General features: G+C 38.2%; 1 protein-coding gene across 1 annotated transcript; it reads left to right on the forward strand.

Moving 5' to 3' along the window:
* Positions 1-1581: 1581 nt before the first annotated feature.
* On the forward strand, positions 1582-22146 carry LOC104609835 (casein kinase II subunit beta-1). The gene is made up of 5 exons (XM_010276227.3): positions 1582-2285; positions 4478-4696; positions 17689-17798; positions 17898-18063; positions 21125-22146. Exons 1-5 carry the CDS (start codon positions 2051-2053, stop codon positions 21253-21255), a joined length of 861 nt encoding a protein of 286 aa, XP_010274529.1. The 5' UTR covers positions 1582-2050; the 3' UTR covers positions 21256-22146.
* Positions 22147-23533: the final 1387 nt, after the last annotated feature.

A 23533-nucleotide genomic window follows, 5' to 3' on the forward strand; every position in this document is an offset into this window, starting at 1 on the left:
TTTTGATAAAAATGCATATGCTTTATTGGAATTTGTGTTTACATCCATTATAGCTAAAAGTTTGTTTGGTAAGAAGGTAAATTTGTCAGTGCAAAACTAACCCAACTTTGCAATTTATATGGACCATTTTACACTCTACATATTTGCATTGCACACTTATTTGCATCGTTTTCCAAATGCAGCCTTAATGCGTTATTTACTTCAGGTAATGACTATAAAATGAACTTATGACAAGAACGAATTATTAGACTAATAAGTAAGATTTAGGATCAATTGCAAGACTAACAAATAAGGTAAACTTTTATTATAATGTTGAAGAAAATTAATAATTACAAGTTACAACTCTAAAATTGGATGGGCAAAACTACCTTTGAGCAACCAAATTAAAACACATCCATTTGTTTAGTGCTACTTGATAATTGAACTGGATGTGTTACTAAGAACTAATTGTAATGGTCCAATGATAAAATCACTCCTCAACAAGTGTGAGAACATGGGTTTGAATTTATGAGTGGTCAGAACTTTAAAATAGAGCCTAGAACTCCTCAAGTAAAAATATTGAGTACACCTCATCCAGTTATACATCAAGAATATATCTGTTGCATATATCCTAATTTGTGGTGGATGTCAGTGCTTTCAAAGTGTGTCTAGAGTTTTTGTTTGTAGGAGATTCTCTTGTCCAATAATAACATTTAGGAATGGTAATGGGTGGGGATTATATTCCTCGTCCTTGATCCCAATTTAGAAATAAATCCCTATCCTTGACCTTGATCTCTACTGGGGATAAAAAATGTCCTCAATCCTCGATCCCCGATGGAGGTGGATTTCTCGCAAAGACTTGAATCCCTTAAATCTTTTAATTAACACAATCTCTTGAAAAATAAATCTACTTAAAACAAAAAAGATTAAAATATAATAATATTTTAAATGTACTTTGATATATATGTATATATATAATATAAATAATATCACATGCATAATAATATATTTAGTATAAATAATATATATATATATATATATATATATATATATAATCAGGGTTGGGGCGGCCAAGGACTTCATTCCCTATCTCGACCTAATGGGGATGGAGAAAATTGCCATCCCTAATAATATTGGATAATTGTCAATATATTTAGAAGTTTATATATGAATAGGGGATAGGGCATGAGTTGGGTCAAACCAAGGCCCGAACCCAAATCCATCCCAAGCTTTGATTGGGTTGGATTTTAGGCCCAAACCCGAAGCAAAGTTACAAACAAGCCAACAAACCAAGTCAACAGCCCACGAACCTGTCTCGGTTGAACCAGAATTAGGTAAAATGAACGGCTTAGATTGGCCACGCGAGTGAACCAAAGTGCCCCAAAACCGTTGGATCAACAGTGAATAAAAGGGTAATGAGGTAAGCAAAATAGCTTTTTGGCACAATTTGGCAAAATGCGGAGTGGGGAGAGTGTCCCTTAAAATGACTCTTCTTATTCCTAGTCAATGTAGAGTCCAAAATTGTACCCCAAGACAAAAGAAATGAAACCACACAACCATGTCAGTTTATATAAACAAAATTTCCATTTATAAATAAAATTTAAATTATTAAAATAAAAGATTAAAAGGAGAGTAGGGAGCCCCCGCCGGTCTAGGCAATCTCGCCGGAGCCGAGGGGTGCGAACCTCTTAACCTTCACACCCCCCTCTCTCTCTCTCTCTCTCTCTCTCTCTCTCTCTCCTTTGTGTTTTTTTCTTGTAAGCGAGCGAGGCCCAAAAAGCCAAAGAGAGAGAGGAGGGTTCGCTCTCTTTCTCTCCGTTCCATCCAAACCCTAATATTCTCCTTCTCTACTCCGAATCTGTTCTTCGTCTTTTTCTGCAAATCTAGGGTTCTCGACCTTTCTGATAATCAAAATCGCATCTCTTTGGCTGGTTTCTTGCTCTAAAAGCCCTAACTTGGTCGCTGGTTACCTTTATTTTTGCTCGGGTGTTGTCATATTATGTTGAGAGGAGGGGATTGATACACTTTTCCATTCACAAAGTGTGCAGTCGAGCAGAGAAGAGGGGAGGACATGTATAGAGAACGAGGCGGCGGTGGATCGAAGTCGGAGATCGGGCCTATAGATCGTAAGCGGATCAATGATGCCCTAGACAAGGTTTTGGAGAAATCGTCACCTTCGACGTCTAAGGGTTTGAACGGCAAGGACAAGGATAGGTTATCTGTCCCGTCCACTTCCGCCGGCAAGGTACCGCCTGATCACAGGGACACTCGTTCTGCATCTCTTTCCAAGAACAAGTGCTCGGATGGTTAGTTTTCACTTCTTAGTTTCTTGATTTCTTTTGCTCTACATTTTTGTTGTTTTTCAGTTCAAGCTGGGGTATAATTGATAAATTTTCTGTTATTTTTTAACTATCAAGCTAACCAGTTTAGACACTAGCCCCTAGGGGATGTTCGTAATTTAAGCATCTGAAAGGTTCCTTCTTTTGGTTTGAGTTCTGGACTCTTATTTAGGTATATTTTGATTTTGGAAAATGCTACCGATATAATAATCTTGGTTCAGATAGGCTATACGGCATGTTTGGCATGGAAAGAGACCAATTCAAATTTATGTGATTAATTTTCAAGAATGAGCTACTCTACTAGAGCATATCTTGGATGCAGGTGTAGCTAATATACATAATTATTTAAGGCTCTTTCTGAATTGCAACAACACTTTAGCATGTTACGTAAAAGGAAATGTGGTTCCACCACTTTCTATATTTTACAATTTGGCAAGAAAACAGAACCTTGCTGAATCTAAGCAGGCTTTAGCTCTACGTTATGCCGTTCTAGTGGATTTTGGAATATATATTTGTATGGGTGGGGAGGGGGAGCATTTGAAACCTCTTGATTTTGCATGCACCATTTTTTTTTTTGTTTTTGTTTTCCACTCATGACCCAAATATGTGTATATGGCTCATTACTGTTTGACTGAGTTTCCACTTATGAGTGGGCACCGACTTAGACAAGAATTATGCAATACAGGAAATGTGGCTTAAAGTATTAATACTTGCTAATATCACATACATATTACTATTGGTTGAACTTGAGAGCTATAGGGATAGGAGGCCATCTAAATCTAATGCAGTATAGTATGGGTCACTATAACTATCTATGCGTGATATCTATAAATGCAGAAATTGAAGAGTAATGCTAGGTGGATCACCAGGTCCATTAGATAGATGAACATTTCCATCACAACAAACCAGAGGCCAATGCTGAGTTAGGGGCCTTTTCCACCACTTGCTTTATTGTATATTTATTAATTATTAGTAAAATAAAAATGAAAAATAATATTATATTTTATTTTATGTTTTTTTCAGCAGATACTGTTGTTTTGTACTTTTCTCTGCTACTCTTTGAGCAGGGGTTTTGCTACTTCTTAATGTACTCTCTTTGATCATGTTATTGATAAAAAAATATTTAAGTTGCGCTTTTCAACTCAAAAAATATTTATGTTAATAGACCACGTTTTGGTTAACATGTAGGAAGCTATTTTAATGCTTGTCCACTTGTAATGTTTGAAATGTAGGAATAGATGAACCTTTCATGACAAAGTGCTACTGCTCCTGCTAATACTGTTACATAAAAAGAAAAGAAAGATTCTTATGCTTTGGGAATGTACCCCAAAGAGATTTATAGCATCTGGCCTTTTGTTTAGGCAAAACTAAGATGAACTCAGAAGGAGATTTGAGAAAGCTGTGATGATTTGTTTTGCATTGTTGTTAGCACCTTTAACTTATGTACAGAATCAAACTTGTGCTAGTGGTTTTCCTGATATTTGTATTATTTTAATAGAATGCACTTCTACTTGAGAAAAGGATAAATAATGATACAAAATTAATCTTGTCCTGATAGAGTTCTTAAAGGTATTTTTCAGTTGTCCCCTCTTCTGGTAAGCTTGTAATGTGCGATTCCATCTTTCAGATGGTCAGGGGGAAGGTCCTATGTCATCATTTGTGATTTGAGGTTAACCTCAAAAAAGAATTCTTATTGTTTAACAAACTTCAGTTATGGATTTTTGGTGATTCTGTATGGATGGCTTCTATTGCATAATATGATTTCTGTTGAAAGATCAATTCCTACGAGTTGCTAACTTTAAGCACATAGGACATGTTAGCTTGCCGGGGAAGTGGTTTTTGGTTACTTTTCTGCTATATTTCTCCAGTTCTCTTTCAGTTGCTATAATTCACAAGATTCTCTCAATGTTGGTCATGTTCTTTTTGGTTTTATTTCGTTCACTTAAGGTTGTAACCATGGAGGTTCTAAGTTTTTTTCCCCTCCCTCTCTCTCTCTCTTATGTCTGTCCCATATGTTTTGATACTCACTACATATTGTTCATGGGGATATCACATTAGTTTGCTAGGTAGCAACTATGATTCTGGGTTATTATTTGCACCCATGTAATGTCATTACTGTCCTTGATTGTTAACAACGTTATTGCTTGCATTAATTGCAGAGGAATCTGAAACAGACAGTGAAGAGTCGGATGTTAGCGGTTCTGATGGTGATGACACATCTTGGATTTCATGGTTTTGCAATCTGCGTGGGAATGAATTTTTCTGCGAAGTTGATGATGAATACATCCAAGACGACTTCAACCTTTGTGGTTTAAGCAGTCAAGTTCCCTACTATGAATATGCACTTGATTTGATTTTGGACGTTGAATCCTCTCATGGTAAGCATTGTTCTTCCTGTTGGATGTATTGCTAAAACTTGATTTTGTGATTTTATACAATTGATGCAATTATCCAGTTACCAGTTATATATAAAGTTCAAATTCCCTACTAAGACTATTCTCTTGATTTGATTTGGATGTTCAATCCTTTCATGGTAGGCATTACTCTTTTTGTGTGAAAGGCAACAAGTTAATTGTTATTGACATGCCTGTGATATGGATTGATGCAATTGCATGGTTACTTGTGCAATGCCTGTTCATTTTACTCCCAGGCATATATATGCTTTTTGGGAAAGCTGTTGCATTCATATTAATTTTATTTTCTCATCTGGTGGATCATTATTAACGTGAAGAAACTCCAACAAGAGTCCCAGTGGACAGATGTAAAACCATGGAACTTTTCTTTTTCTGTATCTAAAGCTGTGTAGTTTGAATTATTTTAGAGAAATTGATAGGGCACATAAATGCTAGGATTCAATGCTCTAAACATCTTCTGTTTCCTTATTTATGGATTATGGTATTGAAATTGGGGTTTATTTATCCACTTTTTGGATATCATACATGTCAAGTTCTAGAAGTGGTGGTGATGGCATCCTTTTGGATCTAAAAGATCATGTTAAAGGATGGGATAAAGGGAGCATAGATAATAGTTTGGTAATGCTATTGGTTGTGGTTGAAAGGATTATATTAAGAAACATTTTCCATTCCCATGTTTTGTTTAACATATGGAATATGGGTACATCTTCCATCAAATATGTCCATCCAGCTGAATTTGTGCCATTTGTATATGAGTGGTCAAGATTATTACTGTAGTTAATTGGCCAGATTCCAGGAATATTAGCAATAATCCTAAGCTTCATAATCAAGTTCATGCATGGTTTTTCTGATAAGAAACAATGACTTTCATTTATTAGATTAATAAAGAGTACAACTGTCACCACCCAAAGAATAGATGGAGAACCCTTAAAAATAAACAGTCTTACAAGCAAGACCAAAACAAAGCCTCCCTATTGATTCTTGGCTTAGCTAAATTGTCAACCATTCCATTTGCTGATCTTCTAGTCCATCTAAACTGCACCCCAAGTTCCCTTGCTAAGAACATAAGTTCTCTTAGAGGTTGTTTTTTTATCAGTCTCTTAGAGGTTGTTTGAAGGACCACATTCCCAAGCTTTGTGTTTGCAGCCATCCTGTTACCAACTTGGAGTCTAGCTGTTGCAATCCCACATTGTTATGCCAGTTTGAGACCTTGGAATAGCCAAGTAGGGCCTTCACTTCTGCCTTCAAAGAATCTCCCACCCAATTGGGCCCAACACGCCTTTTCTCTTGCTTCCTCATTGAAGCACCCCCAATTCTTGAAGGACCTGGGTTATCCACAGAGCTTCCATCAAAGTTCAATTTCACCAAAAAATGTAGAGGCGGCGATCAACTCTCTTGAACCATGGGAGATGAGGAAGAGGAACCAACTATAACACTCCAACCTTAATTAAGTCAACAGAAGAGAAGTCCTTGAAAAGGTCCAAAGATTTCAGCCAATGTATGATCTTGATGGTAATGCTTTCAAACAAGTTCTTCCTTGGATTTTTCTTGCCCTAGGAAGATCATGTTATTTCTTTCTTCTCAAACCATTACCAATCATAGGATAACTGCTCTTTTAGTTCAACACATGGCTTTTTTCTTTTTTCTATTTTTTGATCAATAACAGAACTTTATTAATTACGTGAAGATTTGTGAAGCTTTAGATACGAAAGGGGGAGATAAAATGTCTTAGCTCCCCCTTCAACAAAATACAATGAAAGGAAATTAAAAAGATAGACTCCCTATTCACCCCATGCTTGGCCAACCCATATGCAAATGAGTTACCAGTCCTCTTCACCTAGCTGATTGTATCTCACTGTCCCTACACAGCCATAAGATATTTTTCTTTCCATTGTTATAGCTCCACAAACCACTGTCCTCTTTCTTCAACTGACTAATCACCACCTTTGAATCACCTTCCAGGATCAAACGACTGATATTTAGTTCCCTTGCTCTTTGAATTCCTTCCAGAGCTGCAAGGATCTCAGCCCTAAGAGAGTCTCCTTCTCCAATAGGGCCTGAGAACAAAGCAATAACAATCCCTTCCTCATTCTTGAATACTCCCCTCTTGGTCCCTTCTCCAATAGGGCCTTGGATTCCTTAAACTACTGCCATCAAAATTCAATTTTATAAATCCAGAAGGAGGGGACCAAGAGGGACTAAGAGTCCTCTTACACTGAGCAGAGGTAGATATTTCTTTCCAGTTTCTTAACAAATCAGCCATAGGAAAGTCTGAAAACAATTCCATAGATTTTACCCAGTGGGCAGCCCTTAAAAGTATTAGGTCTAATAGGTCTTCCAAAGTTCTTTCCTTATCTGAAAAAATTCGTGAATTTCTTTCTTCCCACAGGGACCAACACACGGCTGCCTTAATACTCCTCCACACAATCTTCCCTCGCTTCTTAGGCCATCTGAAAAACGAAGGAGAGAACAAACTCTGGACACTCTCGGGAGGATTCCAAGAACACTCAAAGTGGGAAAGTGCCCACTCCCATACAATTTTAGTAACCTTACAAGAGACCATAAGATGGTAGCTGGATTCCCCATCAACTTTACAAAGAGAACATCTATTAGGAAGTAAACAGTAATTGGGTCTCTTTTTCTGAAGTAAATCATTTGTGTTTATTCTTTCCAGGAAAATTTCCCAACAAAAAATACCAACTCGAGGAGTACTGAGCTTGCTCCAAATTTCCTTAACTGGAAAGGACAACCCAAGAGGAACAGAAGACTGAGTTAAGGTTTCAAAAAATGAAGCACAAGAGAAGGTACCTAAGGTGGAAGGGGTCAAAAATCTGGTGTCTTATTAGGATCTAGGAAAACATTCTCAAGGATGGCTATCAAAGGTAAAATGCTGTCCAATTTTGTATCCCTAATTGCCCTTTGCAGGCCAATTTTCCACCCAAAACCAGAAGTGGAGTCTGAAGGACCTAAGAAAGAAGAGATAGGTTCATTTTTCAAGTTTAACAGAGCATACAAGGAGGGAAACTGGTCCTTCAGAGGTGAAACCCCTACCCAAAGTTGTTCCTCAGAATTTTATTCGATTACTAGAGCTAAGACCGTATTTGATCCAAGGGGAGAAAGTGGAAGTAGATCGTGAATGGATTTCCAAGGAGAAGCAGCGGTAGCCCTTGCCACAATTCCAGGATCCCAGCCATTGTCTTCTAGCCCATGTATGCTAGCCACGATCTTTGTCCATAATATTTCTCTTTCCAGTGTAAAGCTCCACAACCATTTTCCCAGCAAATCCATATTCCTTTTCTTGATGTTTCCAATCCCAAGGCCTCCTAGTTTTTACATCTAATTACCACCTCCCAACCCACCTTATGGTCTCTCTTCTCTCTAGTCTCCCATAAAAAAATCCTCATTAATTTTTCCAATAAGTTGAAACCTTTGTGGGGATCTCAAACACTGACAGATAGTAAACATGTAGGTTAGTTGGGGTAGACCTAATCAAAGTGACTCTCCCCCCTAAGGAAAGATAATTTCTCTTTCAGGACACAAGCCTCTTCTCAAATCTCTCCACTACCGGATTCCAGAAGCTTACATTCTTAGGATTATCTCCTAAAGGAAGGCCCAAGTACGTCAAAGGCCAATCCGAGATTGCACAACCTAACACACCTGCATATTCCCTTAACTCCCTCTCCTCCACATTGACTCCCACCACACAACTCTTATCAAAGTTCACCTTGAGGTTAGACATCTGCTCAAAGAGTTGTATTGCCAATTTTAAAATTTGGATCCAATTTATGTCCCCACCTTCACAAAACAAAATTGTATCATCTGCAAATTGTAGATGTGTCAGTGGTACCTCCTCCCTTCCTACTCGCCACCCTTTTATCAATTTCCTCGAATCTGCTCTATGGATCAATCTCCCAAGTACATCAGCAATCAGGGTAAATAGAAAGAGGGAGAGTGGGTCTCCTTGTTTTATACCTCTCAAAGTAGAAAAGAAGTCAACCACAGTTCCATTCACCAAGATAGAATAGTGACAAGTCCTAATACAACCCCATATCCATTTACACCACCTTTCTCTGAAGCCAAAGCTTCTCAACACCTTCAATAAGAAAGACCAATCAACTAGGTCATAAGCCTTCTCCAAATCCAATTTGCATACCACTCCCTTCTTCTTAGATTTCCTAATGCTCTCCAAATTCTCATTTGCAATGAGGATTTGATCAGTTATTTGTCTTCCCTCCACAAAAGCTCCTTGGTTGGGTGCAATAATAGTGGGAAGGACCTTCTTTATCCTGAGAGACAACACTTTTGCAATTATTTTATACAAGCTATTCACCAAACTGATAGGTGTAAAATCCTTTGGTTGTGATGGTTCTTTCTTCTTTGGGACCAAAGCAATGAAAGTTGAGTTCAAATCCGGATTAATTATTCCCCTTCTGTGAAACTCCTCGAAGATTGACCTAAGATCCTTCTCCACGATATCTCAACAATCCTGATAAAATGCCATTGTGAAGCCATCTGGGCCTGGAGCTTGTCTTATCCATTGAGAATATTGCTTCCTTTATCTCCTCCAGATCAAAACTCTTTTCTAACCACACTCTGTTCTCTGCACTTAGAGTCGGCCATTTCAATACCTCCAATCACACCTCTCATTCAAAAGCCTTATAAATATAGATTTGATATGATTTTCTAAGGCCTCTGCTATTCCTACTGGGTGGGACAAAATTGCTCCTACTTCCAATTTTGATATGAAATTCTTTTTTCTCCTCCCATTTGCCATTGAATGGAAAAATCTAGTGTTTCTATCTCCCTCCTTTAGCCACTTACACTTGGATTTTTGCCTTCAACTTATTTCCTCCTTAAACCAGAATATCCTCCATCCGCCTTCTCAGGTCCCATCTCATATTCCTGTCTTCTTCTCCAAAGGATCCTCTTTCTTCCTTCATATCCAATTCCTTAATCTGCTCCAGCACTACTTGTTTTCTTTCCTTCTATTCTTCCAAACTCCAACCTATTCCACTCCTTTATTTGTGATTTTAGGAATTGAAGTTTCTTGTGGAACCTCATTCCCTCCCATTCTACTACTGGATTAGATTGCTCCCACCACTCTCTAATCTTCTCAATGAACCCCGGATGAGTCAACCACATATTTTCAAACCTGAATGGGGTAGGGCCATCACCTCTCTCATTTCCTCCTTACATATCACTATAGGCCAATGGTCTGAAGTAAGTCTTGGAAGTGCCCTAGATGTTAGATTACCGCAATGTTCCTCCCAGTCTGTTGAGAACAAAAACTTGTCCAGCTTAGAGCATATTGGCCTAGATTGAAGGTTGGACCATGTGAAGTTATTATTTAGGAGTGGAAGTTCCTTAAGCTCAAATGTATCCACAAATTGGTTGAATTTCTTCATACTTGTTGTCACTCTTTGTCTGGGGTTGTTGGTTTCCTTTGTAAATCACACTACATTAAAATCCTCTCTCACACACCATGGTTCTTCCTAGAGGCCCCTAATATCACTCAATTCTTCCCATAATTTCTTCCTCTGACTATAGTCATTGGGGCCATATACATTTGTTAGTACCCATTCATACCCGTCTTCCACTTGTTTGAATTTCACGGAAACAGAATGATCGCCTATTAACTCCTCCACGCTGATTAGTATATCTTCTTTCCACAATGTTACAATCCTATATGAGGATCCCCATGAAGGAGCAACCATCCACTTTATCCCCTTAGATCTCCACACACTCCTTGCCCATCTGCAATCAAAATCCATTCTTTTGGACTCTTGAATCATTACCACATCCGGGTTAAACTTCTTAATCACCTCTTTAATTGTTGCTCTCTTCCTAACACTACCCAATCCCCTCACATTCCAACTTAGGATTCTCATTTTTACTTCTTAAGCTCAACCCTAACTCCTCCAAAATCTATTTAAACCCTTTCCTCCTATCCCCTTTCACCTCAAACTTCTTGTCCCCCTCAATATCTCATTTCAATCTCTCAAATTCACTCAACTTTCTTTTCTTGATCTTGCTATCCTCTCTTTTTTGTAGATAAACTTTTAAATCATTTGGATTCTTCATTTTGCACCCAGCTTTTCCACAAATTTTGCAACTGACTCTTCCCTACTAGTTTCCTCTTTGTCTATTGTTCCACTCTTCTCACTCCTAGGAATCTTCTCATTCCTTTCCTCATTTCCTCCACCACTAACCCTTTCTGCCCCCTCTGTAATCCCCTTCTGCAGTTCCTTCCTCTCCACTTCACCCATTAATATCTCAATGATTTTTCAAATCTTTGTCTCCCTGCATGTTTTCTCCACCACTTCCTCCCCTTCCTTATCCCCTTGTAGTCTCACTGTGGCTTTCTGTCCATGGGCCTTCGACTCTTGGTTGAGAAGGGAATCTGGAACAAGGGACACAGAACACTCATCAGTAGCAAAAACTGAATTGACAGAGTTGACAGATTTACCTGAGGTCAACTGAGGGTTGTGAGGAGTATGCAATTGAGGATAATTGGTTGTCACTCCTTGTTCTGAGAATTTGGAGCTCTCTGTCTCCTCAGTTTGGAGGAAATTATTCCCCGTCACTTGGTTTACACAAAGACCTCTTGTACCCAATTGTTTACCTCTCTGTGATGTACTCTTGTTCAGTTTTGAGTAAATCCGATCTATCTCCTTTGCAGATTCTTGCAAAGCACTAGAACTTGGGAGGGGCTCGTCCAGTTTTGGGCTATGGACTGTCTGTTACAGGTATTAGTTTCGTTCACCCACACTTCCCCTTTCTCCTTTTGTTCCCCCAACGTATCGCCAAGGAACATGCGTTCCAGATTTAAAATCCCCTTGTTTTGGTCTTCATAAAGTTCTTCATCTTCCGAGCTGCCTAAACTCTCACACTCTTCTGATTTCTCATCACAATCATTCTCTGAACTGCAACTTATCCACCCTTGGTCGTCCTCTTCCCTCTCTTCTATTCTGTTTCTCATGTAGTGCGGGTTTGGGTGATAAAAAACATGGCAGTTTTGCTCGTCACCAGCCGGTCGACTCACCCAGCTTAGAGATCGTTTTCCCCCTGTCGTTCGCCTCTTCTGAAGCTCCATCTGTTTGGCCAAACCAGACTTAGACGATATAGATGAAAACTCTCATCTATCATCATCCTTTCCTTTTCCCGCCCCACGTGATGACTTAAGTTGTCATGTGGGCCTCTAATGTTGCCATAGGGTTCCCCTATTGGCTCACCCATCTTTCCAGCCGGCTCGGTCTTTGTTACAACTGGTTCAAATAATGCCTTCTTATTGAGACCTGCCTGAACCTTTCCCCTTCTGTCCACGTCAACATAGGAAGGGCCACCACTATAACTCGTTCCTGCTTCAAATAAATTTGAATTAATAGCCTTAATTGAAAGGCTTCGAGACCTAGGACTCCCCTGCGACTGTTCCCCTTCCTCTTTCACTCTCGCACGCGCATCAGACTTACCCGCCAGTCCCTGAGAGCCATGTGTACTCCATCCTGCAATCTCCTCTCCGTCTCCTACCTCTGTTTGTCTTCCCCAGAGCGATGCCTCAGCTTGTGAGGCCAACCAGACTCTGTACCATGTGCCATCTGAATGCACTTCAAATGAGCGGGGCAAATTTTCTGGTTTAACCCCTGCAACCTTGAGTTCTACAGCATGCAGGCTTCTCATGTTAACCTTCAACAGAACACCACCCAGAGCTCTGGAGGTTTTCCTTAGAGTTGGTTCGTTCCAGAGATTGAAGGGTAGCCCTAGAAGTTTGATCAAGAAACTACCGTCTTTTAGCTCTACTTCATTGCATACTGGAACCCAGTTCTGTATCTGTATCAGTCTTCCTTCTATTTGGACTGTGCTAAAGTTCAGTTTCTTGTCGCCAATTTCTAAAATGGCTTTCTTCTCAGCAAAGGGTAATAAAACTGCATCTCCTTCTAGGTCCAGTCTCTCTGCAACTGCATCTAGAATCTTTGTCCAGTCCTTTATCTCCCTATCTGCCATTAAGACCATCTTGGTCTCCCACTTACCTCTCCCTTCTTCAAGTACTATTCTCTGGTGTTCAGTTGAACTAGCTACTAATATTTCAGGACTTTGCTCCTTGTAAAGCTCCGGGGCACAAAGATTTGTTGGGTTACTTCCTACTGGCCTGCTATCAGGTTCTTCTTCTGCAACTTTCCTCTCAAGCTCCATGAGAAATGCCTGAAGATTAAGAGCAAAGGAAACCCATCCTTGCCTCTTCTGTTCTTCCGGTATACAGATAACTTGCTTTTTGTTAATTCCAGAGTGTTCTGTTACCATGATAAACCATCCTCTTCCATTCCTTCTTAGTACTGATTCAAATCTTTTTCCCCAACAGACCACCGAGTTTCTCCATCCCTCTTCCCAGATGGTGTTAACAGTTCCATCAACAAATCCTTTCAACCAATAACATGCTTCCTCTGGTAGAAAAATTGTTGCCCTGCTACCTTCTCTGATTTTCAGGTAAATCTTCCCCTTTGTCCTTCCCTGCTCGAATAGGAAGTTTTTTGCTTCAATGATCATCTCCAATCGCCACTTCCCCGCCAGCCTGAAGTTTCTCTCCTCTCCCATTCTCTTAGCTCACATGCAGGAGAATCATGACATGAACAAAGGACAGAGGGTTATATGGGAGGGAATATTACAATATTTGAATTTATCACCACATAATCATCTCCAAGGATGTGGCTAGACACCAGACACAGACACCATGCAAGTTATTACAGGAAATGTGGGATGTAGCCTTGACTCTACCCTTCTTCTTTGGTTATTGGAAAGAAACTAGAGTCAAAAAAGGTTCATCACACATGAGGGATGATTCCACCTGCAACCAAAGAGAGGAGAATCATTCCCAAGTATAAGAAACAACAAGGACAAGAGATTAATAGATGAGTCACTGTTTTGCCACTCCTCAAGCCAAGGCTACAGACATGTGGGGAAAGGCACCAATTTGGCCTTTTAATTTGAAGCGTGCCCATAGTATTGGTCTTTTGGAGAACCACTTTCCAGCATAAAGCCTTAGTCTTTGGTGGAACAGGAGTACGCCACATTTCTTTAGCAGGAAAACACACAGACACATTAGTAGGCTGAGGTAAAGCATTGAAAGACAAAGAGCAAGAGAAGAAACCCGAGGAAGGTTCTGACCAAATTCTATTATCTGGGCAAGATTGATCTAAGAAAACTGAATTTAACAAAGAGAACAACTAATCTACAAAGCTCACTTCTGAGCCCCTCACCCCTATCCTCAGGTCCAGATCCAAAGTATTGTCAGACACATCCTCAAAGCTCACTAGATGGTCCTTTTTTGAGTCTCCTGGTCCCAAAGAAAACCTCTCATATGTTCATGCATAGTTGTCAGTGTATAGGTGATTCTAGGCAAAAAATTTAGGTTTTGCTAGACAATAGAGTTTGAAAAATAAAAATATTCTGTCCCAATTATTAATTGGGATAATCAGGTACGACCCAATTAGCCCCTATCATTATTGAGATATATAATTATCTATGCTAACAACAACTTATTTGATAAAAGAGGAAGAAGTATGTTCCCTCTATTCTCTTAATTTAATGAAATTGATGTTATTGATCAAAAAAAAAAAAAAGAGGAAGAAGTATGTGGAGGTGTGCAAGAGCAGCTTTGATCTGGACAGTTTGGGAAGAAAGGAATACCAGATTATTCCAAGAGAATGAAAGGAGCAGCCAGGCCTTGAAGCATCATCATGAATAGGGCAATACACTGGTTAAAGTCTATGGAACTGTTTCAGCCCTTCTCCTTTAATGATCCATGGAGGAACTGGACAGCAGTAGCAAGCTGCTCATCCATAAAGGACAGGGTTTCTGCAAACTGGGCCCCTCCTCTACAAGGTTTTCTAAACTGAAATTTGATGGGAGCATCAAGGGCAACCCAGGGCCCTCTGGGTTGGGAGGAGTTTTGAGAAATGAGGCTGGAGAGGTCATCCTTCTCTACTCTGGCCCATTGGGAGTTGGGAATTCTGTTAGAGCAGAATTGCTAGCTGCTATACAAGGAGTCCTTCTTGCTAAAGAATTGGGTGTGGAGCAGTTGCTAATTGAAGGGGACTCTAAAATAGTAGTGGGGTGGCTAAATAATTAAGAGGAAGTTGCATGGATTTACAAGAACAAGCTAAAGAAGTTTAAATGGCTGACAAGAAATGTCTGTTACAATACAGTGGGCAGGAAGATCAGCAAACACCGTCGCTGATATTTTGGCAAAACAAGGGACAAATAGGGAAACACTGTTCTGGGCTAAACTGTAATCTTGTACTCCTTGTTCTAGTTTTTATAGTTTTGTATTTGGGTTTCATGTGTGGAGAGGCGGTATCTCATGCCTCCCAAAGGGTCTGTATTTTCCTCTTGATCTTAATGAAATGTGATTTTATTTATCAAAAAAAAAACAACTTATTTGATAATACAACCTTAATATAAATGGCAGTAAAATAGTAACTTGTTTATACGTTAATAAATCAAGTATTTTTAACCAAAAATATCTTATATATTGTCTATCAAATTGTTTGGGGCTATGGGCATTTATGAGTTTGATAGACAACATCTTATATATTGTCTATCAAATTCTACTGACATGGACCATAGACACCTGTTGGCAGCCTTAATAACAAGAATTTAATAGAGCAATTGCATGTCAAAAAATAAGGTACACCCCTAAAATGACACGAAAGTAACACACACACAGCCTTTGTGATATTAAGATGTATCAGCAAACTAATAGGATGCACCATAGAAATAAAATTTATACAATATATTATGGAAGGGAGATGATCATGTGGCTCTCCTTATGATTTTAAATAAATGCTCCCTCTTTTCTTTTTTTTTTGTTTTTCCTTTTTTTCTAGCACATAATTAATCACTACAGACCCAAGGCTATTGGTTATATCTTTTACAGTGGGAATCCGGGGAAATGTATAAAATAAGGCATTCACTGCAAGTTAGATGGTGTCTTTTTATTAAAGGAGAAAATGTTCTTGGTCTCCATGATGGTAGACACCCTTCAAGACAAGCTAGGGGATCATTGCCCATTAACTTGCCACACATGCCATGTTCAGGGTATTGGACACTGTCTCGCCTAAAAGATCACTGAAATCATCTTGGTGAAAGGATATGAACTTCGTTTTCTTATATGTTCATTAGTTTTAGTAGCTTTATTGAGATTTTTACCGATGCAGAAATGATTAAATTGATAATTTTTTTTGGGTCAGAGGGCATTGAAATGAATAGTTTGGAACCATTAAAAAGCACACAGTTATGATCATCTTTCTCACTAATCTTTTTCTCAGTTAACTTCTTACTGGAATCCATTCAATAGTGGTTTTGACCTCTTAAAATATGAGCCATGACCATGCCCCAGGTCAGCTGTACACATATTTTTCTCATAGTGAAATGAAAATAAATTCTATTGAAAAATTAAACCTGTACAGATATGGATTGGGTGATGAATTGACACAATATGGTCAATTCGTCGTGTCAGAGCCTTGATGTTTGACATCAGTATGGTCATCTGTGTCTCTGTGTGAATAATCCTTTCAACTTAGTTGTTAAGGTGATGCCTAGGTGCCCATGGAGGGTTCACCTCGCTTAAGCATCTAGCTATAATAATAAAATAGACACTATTAAACTAATTATTTATTTTGTTGGTTTATATTACTAGTTTCTTATTGTTTTTTCTGTTAGGGTTCAATCAACCCACATTTTGGTGTATGCTATTGAACCCTTGAAGGCTTCGAGAGTTAAACCCTAAACTGATAAGCAAGGAAGAACTTAAAATTTTGCCCATTCAACACATTCTTCTTCTTATCCCCTCGGTTTTTGAATTTTTTCTTTCTTTTCTTTTCATGAATAAGTTCATTTTGACTAGTAATTATCTATAGTTTTCTTCAAAAAAAGTTACAGATGGTTGCTAGTCAAAGATGGTTGCTGGTTCCTAGTTGCTATGAAACCTAGGAAATTGCACTTGGATTCATGATTTTTATCTGAAAAAACCCATCACCTATGCGGCATCTAGGCCTTCACCTAGGCAACAGGGTATACCCTCTTGCCTAGCCTTGCCTTGGTGCCTGGGAAACTATGCCTCCTATATTTTGTGTTTGTGTACATGGGGTCCACCCTTTACTTTTGACTCCTCCATGTCTGCACTTAATTCAATTTGCCTCTCTATGATACAGGTTAGTAGAATGGTAGTCACTCATGGCAGGGCCACCCATATGCATTGGAACGTTTGAGACTTGTAGTGGGTAGCGAAGTTCTTTCTTCAGTATCTAGACATATTATTATGTGATAAATATATACTTCTATAATCGATTTTAGGGTGAAGTAGACTATGAAATGATCTAGTTGGAAACAACCTTGTAAAGAGATTAGTTAATAATTTGGGATGAATGACAACTTTAAAGGTATTTTCCAAGTTTACAAGCTTGAAGAGAATCAGATTTGTTGACAGATTGTACCAGCATATTTATGTCTATTTTTATTGTGTTCTATGGGTCTGTTATTGCTGGTTTTATCTGATTAATTATTGGCTGTTAGTGGGTTTTGGGACAAGGCTTAGTAAACGGTTAATTGTTAAGTGAAGCTGAATTTCCTATCCTTTGCTGAAGTGGGCCACCAAATTTTTTAGTAGTTTCATGTCTAGGAGTTTTTTCAGAATGATTGGCTATGGTTCTTGTTATATGTACATGAGGCTTAATTGTTCTGTCCAAGTAGTAATTTTTTTTTTTTTCTGGTTTTATTCCATTTGCGAAGAGGCTTTTGTTGACACAGCCAACATCAACTTAATTTCCTCTTTTCTTGACAGCTTTTTTTGGGGATTCCTGTTCTTATTTAAAAATTTTTAATATTTTTTTGTTATATGTGCACTGTTTTAATTCTTTTCTGGCTATTATATGTTAATGACCGGTTTCTTTTCATGGGCACAGGTGATATGTTTACTGAGGAACAAAATGAATTAGTTGAATCAGCTGCCGAGATGCTTTATGGGCTGATTCATGTCAGATATATATTAACCAGCAAAGGAATGAATGCAATGGTGAGATCTTGCCACAAAACATTTCTGCTTCTCTTTCTATCCATAGATGTGTAGTTTTTGTCTTTGGCTAAGATTTGAATTTTTTTTTACTCTTTACAGTTGGAGAAGTACAAGAACTATGATTTTGGGAGATGTCCTAGGGTTTACTGTTGTGGGCAGCCCTGCCTTCCAGTTGGCCAATCGGACATTCCTCGGTCAAGCACTGTGAAAATCTACTGTCCAAAGTGTGAAGATATTTACTATCCAAGATCGAAGTACCAAGGCAGTATCCTTATTAATAAGCTCTAACTGCATGCATTCTCCATCAACATCTTTATGATGTCTCATTAACTCTAATTTGTAATCCTCATTGCCTTGCATTCATTTGTTGATTGAGATTGTTTGTTTTTTAGTTTCATTATTTGGTATCTCATGTATATCTATGTGTGTATGTACGTACATGTGACAAATGTTCCTTAGGAATGAAAACAGAGATGATGTATCTGATCATGAGAAAGAAAAAAAGAAAGAGAATATGAGAAACAGTACCCAATCTATTCTCTATGGGGCCCACAATGCTCCTAGGGTCCAACTGGCCTAGGCAAAACAAGTTGGCAAACCTCTAGTGGAGGTCCTAACAAAGAGATTGGGATATTGATAGGGTCAGTAATTAGGTTGTATTTGTCTCATGTTGTGCTTTGTCATGGTTTTGTTTCAAAAAAAAAGGGTCTACTTTTTTTGTAGTAACAAACTTGTGGTTTTGAACCACAAAACCATGAGATTGTTCTATCAACCTTTTTTGTTCAGACTGATGAAGTTTTATTAGTTTTGGAAAAAGAATTGTTTACAAGTAGTGCCAAAACCCCTTGTGAGAATCTTAGGTTGGATTCAGCCACCTAAGCCCCTTGATTTATTTATCCTACACATTTCCCTAATACAACGGCCTTCTTTGCACTCCTTGTTTAGGCAAAGCATCGGGTAAACAATTGGAAGGTCTATGGGTCCAATTAATGCTTGTTTTGTTTTGTTGATAATTGTCCAATTAATGCTTGTTCCCATCTGTGCTGCTAAACATCTTGCTTCTTTCAAAAAATGTCTATACAACGAAAAACCTGGACTATCATTTTCATTTCTGAATTGTCCTTCTACCAGCTTAGAATCTCCTTCTACCATCATTCCTGTAATTGAGAGAATGATCTAATCTGAGTCTATGTAGTAAGGCTAAAAGTTCTGCCTTAGTGGAATCACCATAACCAGCCGGTTCTGAGGAGTCAAGATTTGTCTCCTGGATTTCATATGCTGCATCCATCAAAGTTTGGCTCAAGAAAATTAGGGGGAGGAAAACAATCAGTATAAAGCCAGCCTTCCTTGCCAAAGATGAATCTACAGTACCTTACCATCTCTAATAGTATCATCAGTGGAGACAGAAACAAACAACTGATTTTACCTACTGAGCTATTTTTACTAATATGTTCTCAATTACAGCCCCTCTTATTTCCTCATTTTTCTTGAATATCCTTGCTTTCATCTTCCCATATATTCCAAAATGCTGCTGCCTTTGTGCATTTCCTAAGAATCCTCCCTCTCTTATTGGGGGTGAGGAGAAGCCTGTAATAGGCTACTGAAATCTACTAGATTATCCCACCTGCAACCAAATTGAGGAAAGAGCTTGCAAATACTAGAAACAAAAGAATGTGAAATTAGTAGGTGGGTAATAGTCTCGTAGCTTGATTTGCAAAATAAGAATATGTACTAGGTTATAAGCACCAATTTGGTCTTCTGTTTTGCAATACCTCATCAATATTTATCTTCATGTGATAAACCTCCCAAGAAAATTTCCTGGTTTTATGGTGGAACTGAAAAGGAAATAGCTTTCTTTGGAAAATCTGATGGGGAATGGAATTAACTCTGAGAAATGATACACATAAACAGGCCACAAGGGTCAGTGAGGCCAAATCCTAACATCTGATTTGGTATGGTCATAATACCTTCAAGAAGAGAAACCAAATCCATAGTAGCAAGAGTTTCAGACTCTCAAAGGCTCCTCCTTGGAACAAGGTCCTAAGTTAACATAGAATTAAAGAATGAGAGACACTGAGACACTCATTTGTTTTTATACAAATATTGGGAACAAGGGGAAGGGAATCTGTCTTTAAGAGGCACATCTTCCCACCAGAGGTCTTCCCAAAAATTTAATTTCATCATCCACCTTATCTCAACTATATGGGGGTTGGCAACATGAATCCCAATTTACCAATCCATTCTATTTAAAGCCATATCAACTGTTAAACTATTAGTTGTTAAATCATTTCTTACTAGAAGAATGATTCTATATAGGGCTGATATGGCTTTCTAAGGAAAGCTAACCCTCATGAACGCCCCATTAATTTTGTTGGTTTTTTGGATCTGGAGGGGCATTTCTATGATTTTCAGTAGATTTTTCAAGCATTAATTTTGGGGAATTTTGTGGATCTAGAAGGGGCATTTCTATAATTTTGTTGTTTTTTTTTTGGATCTGGAGTGGAGGGACATTAATTTTGTTGATTTGTTTGGATCTTGAGGGGCATTTCTATAGTTTCTATAATTGGCGGCATTGTTGTGCACTGGGCTGCCCTTTTTTCATATCTCGGCATTGTTGTGCACTGGGCTGCCCTTTTTTCATATCTATCGAGAACTTTAGATTTTGGTTTTTCTAGTCGGTATGAATCAGTTGAGGTGTACGAGTTTGTAGGCTGTTTATAATATAATTTTGAGTTGATGATGTGTTTGTAGAGGTCCATAGTTTTTTGGTACCATAAGTTGGAATCAGTGTTTAAGAAGCAAATGAGGGTTGGCTCCAAGGTTAACACCTACAGGCCCAACGTTGAGGCTCATGAATTTGTAGGCAATTCCAGTGTTCTCATTGATCTTGACATGATTAGCTAATTGTGTTTGACCTGTTGGTTCTCTTTTTTGAACCGCACAAAAATAACATCTGATAAATGGTTAGAACTTAGAATCATCGAATCACCAAGGAAAATGCATTCTCTTCTGCTGCTTTGTATTGTCCAATTCATTCATCTCGATAACCATTAAATATGCAAGTGGGTGGCATGCATGCATGGCCAAGGAAACCTTTCCTAAGCAGCTGCCATAGTCTGACCATCTAAAAAATGGGCTTTTGAATTAGGTATACTCATCACATATACGAATGCATTGATGTAGATTTGCTGGTAGTTACTGCAGTACATGCTGTGCTTGAAGATAGTTTAATAAAAGCATATGCTTGGATCGAATTAACCATGTCTCCGTTCCGTTTATGTGTTGTTTGATGTTGCTTTGCTCGAAGTTTCCTTTACTATTCCTAGACATTGATGGAGCTTACTTCGGAACTACATTTCCTCACCTCTTTCTGATGACTTATGGACATCTCAAGCCACAGAAGGCACCACAAAGCTATGTTCCGCGAATATTTGGCTTCAAGATTCATAAACCATGATGCTGGAGTTGCTGGCTGCAATTAGATCAGAATCGTGAAGTTTAAACATCCAAAAATCTCTTCATGCTGCTTCTGTTGGGGGAGAAATGGCTCTTGAGAGAGCAAGGTAGGGTTCGAAAGCCTCCAAAAATATTGCAACTGGTTTCATCTCTTTTTACATATAGGAAAATGTTTAAAAGCAACTTGACCTACCCAGCGATCTATTATTCCTTTCAATTTTAGCCATGTATTCACAAATCATTTGTAATCTTTCTTCTTTCTTTTGTTCCCTTGGTTGAGAAGTGTTCGAGATGCCTTCCAGTGAGGGTTTCCGTGGTCTTGATTTCACTCTTTTTTTTGGTGTTTTATTTACCCTTACCCCCCCTTCCCCCTTCAAGATCATTGGTCCCTCAGGTAACCATCTAAATTCGAGGGATAGCATTTTCTTTCCTGTCTTCTCTAATGCTGGTTTCGTTTCCTCATTTTTCTTTACTAGATCTTCTTTAATTAATGCTTATGCTTTCATGAAATTTCGAGTCAAAAGTAGTCAACCAATTTGGATGCAAGGCATTATCGGTTCAGAGCATTAATTCACGAAGATAAGAGGAGATTATATCGAGAGTGGAGATGTAGAGGCGGTCACTGTTTGCACATTCTTGAGTAATTCTGAGTTTGTGAAATTCTTTTGGGATGATGATTTTCTTTTTTTTTTATTCAATTGTTTTTAAGGTTCATCATATTTAGACGATTGCTATGCTCTATGTTGGTAATAGGGTTAGAAAACGTCAGATTGGCAATGCTTTACGTTTGCTTTCTCCACTCCGATCCATGTAATCTCGGTGCTCTCTTGTTTTGGGTCTTTTCTCAAGCAGGTCAATGCCAAATTTTCAAGGGCTTTATTTCTTCCATGTATTAGAATGGATTATTGCCCAAGCTGTTATTATTTAGTTGCCTCTTTTTTTTTCCTCCGAAGGCGAACTGCTCGCCATTGATTAGTCATACAATTTGATGCTGGACTAGGTAGGCTTCTAGATAAGGTTCAAAGTATCGACATGTATGGGCCCGTATTGGCTGATACGTATCGTTTTGGCATTCCACCGATATGCACTTACAGTGGGTGTATCGGTGGTGAAGACCTAAACTGGCTCCCCTGAACCAGTTGGCGAAAAAAAAAAGAATCAAAAGGAGTATTGATTCGCCTGATACGCCCATACTGGCGTATTGAGCGTATCCATATTTTGAACCTTGCTTCTAGACAAGTATTTCAATTTGATGTAATATAAAGTTGTAAACTAATTCTTTAGCCGGTCCTGACAGGGAACAGGTGGGAAAACATCATTGTGTATTGTCGCAACTCGGAATTGATAGAGGCTTCAGAAGCCCAGCGCTGAGTCACATTGTCGTTAAAAAATTAAAACTAGCGGAGGGGTTATTATATAGGAAAAAATTTGTGAAAGTAAACTTTTTAATTAAAAGTTTATTGTAAAAAAGATCAATTTAAAATAATAAAAATTTAGAGATAATAATATATTTAATTTAATAAAATAAAGCAATAGATAAATAACCACTGCCGTTGGGCAATAGAGTGAAAGTGGGAGAGATGACTTTTGTCATTGTATTTTTGTTTTGTATAGTGGAATAATTATAAATAATTAAATAATAATAAATTTAATAAATAAACTTATAAAATAAATGAAAGAAAAAGGCAATAAAGTGAGAGAGTAAATATATATAAATATATACATGATTCTATGTCTTACTTTGTTAGCAATAATAATTTGTTAGATTATTAAATTATTAATTAATTAAATAATTTAGTAAAATAAGTAAATAAAGAAATAAAACTTTATGTATTGTCAACACAAGATTGGTAAAGGTTATATCAAATTATTTAATTAATTAATTTAGTGTTTATGGGTTGGGCTGAAATGTCAGGTTATCGAGCCCATGAACAGGCTTAGCCTGGTTCATGGCCCAGCTTGGCCTAAGACTTGGCCCATAGACCAGCCCAGCCCGTGGCATGGCATGGGCTCGTGTGTGTTCGGGCTAAAATAAAATTTTAACAATGTTTATTTATTTTTTTTAATTTATGTTAAAATTTTCATTACTTCTTCTAAAATTTTTAAGAAAAATGGCTTAGCATGATTTGTGGCCTAGCTTGGCCTAAGACTTGGCCCATGGATCAGCCTCGTCTGTAGCACGGCACGGGCCCGTGCGGGCTCGGGCCATATATTATATAATATATATAATTTTATTTTCAATTTTATTATATTATTTCATTTTGTTATTTCATGTATAA

This window comes from Nelumbo nucifera, chromosome 1 (assembly GCF_055504915.1).
Source record: "Nelumbo nucifera cultivar China Antique chromosome 1, China Antique-T2T, whole genome shotgun sequence".
In the NCBI taxonomy this organism is placed as follows: Eukaryota; Viridiplantae; Streptophyta; class Magnoliopsida; order Proteales; family Nelumbonaceae; genus Nelumbo; species Nelumbo nucifera.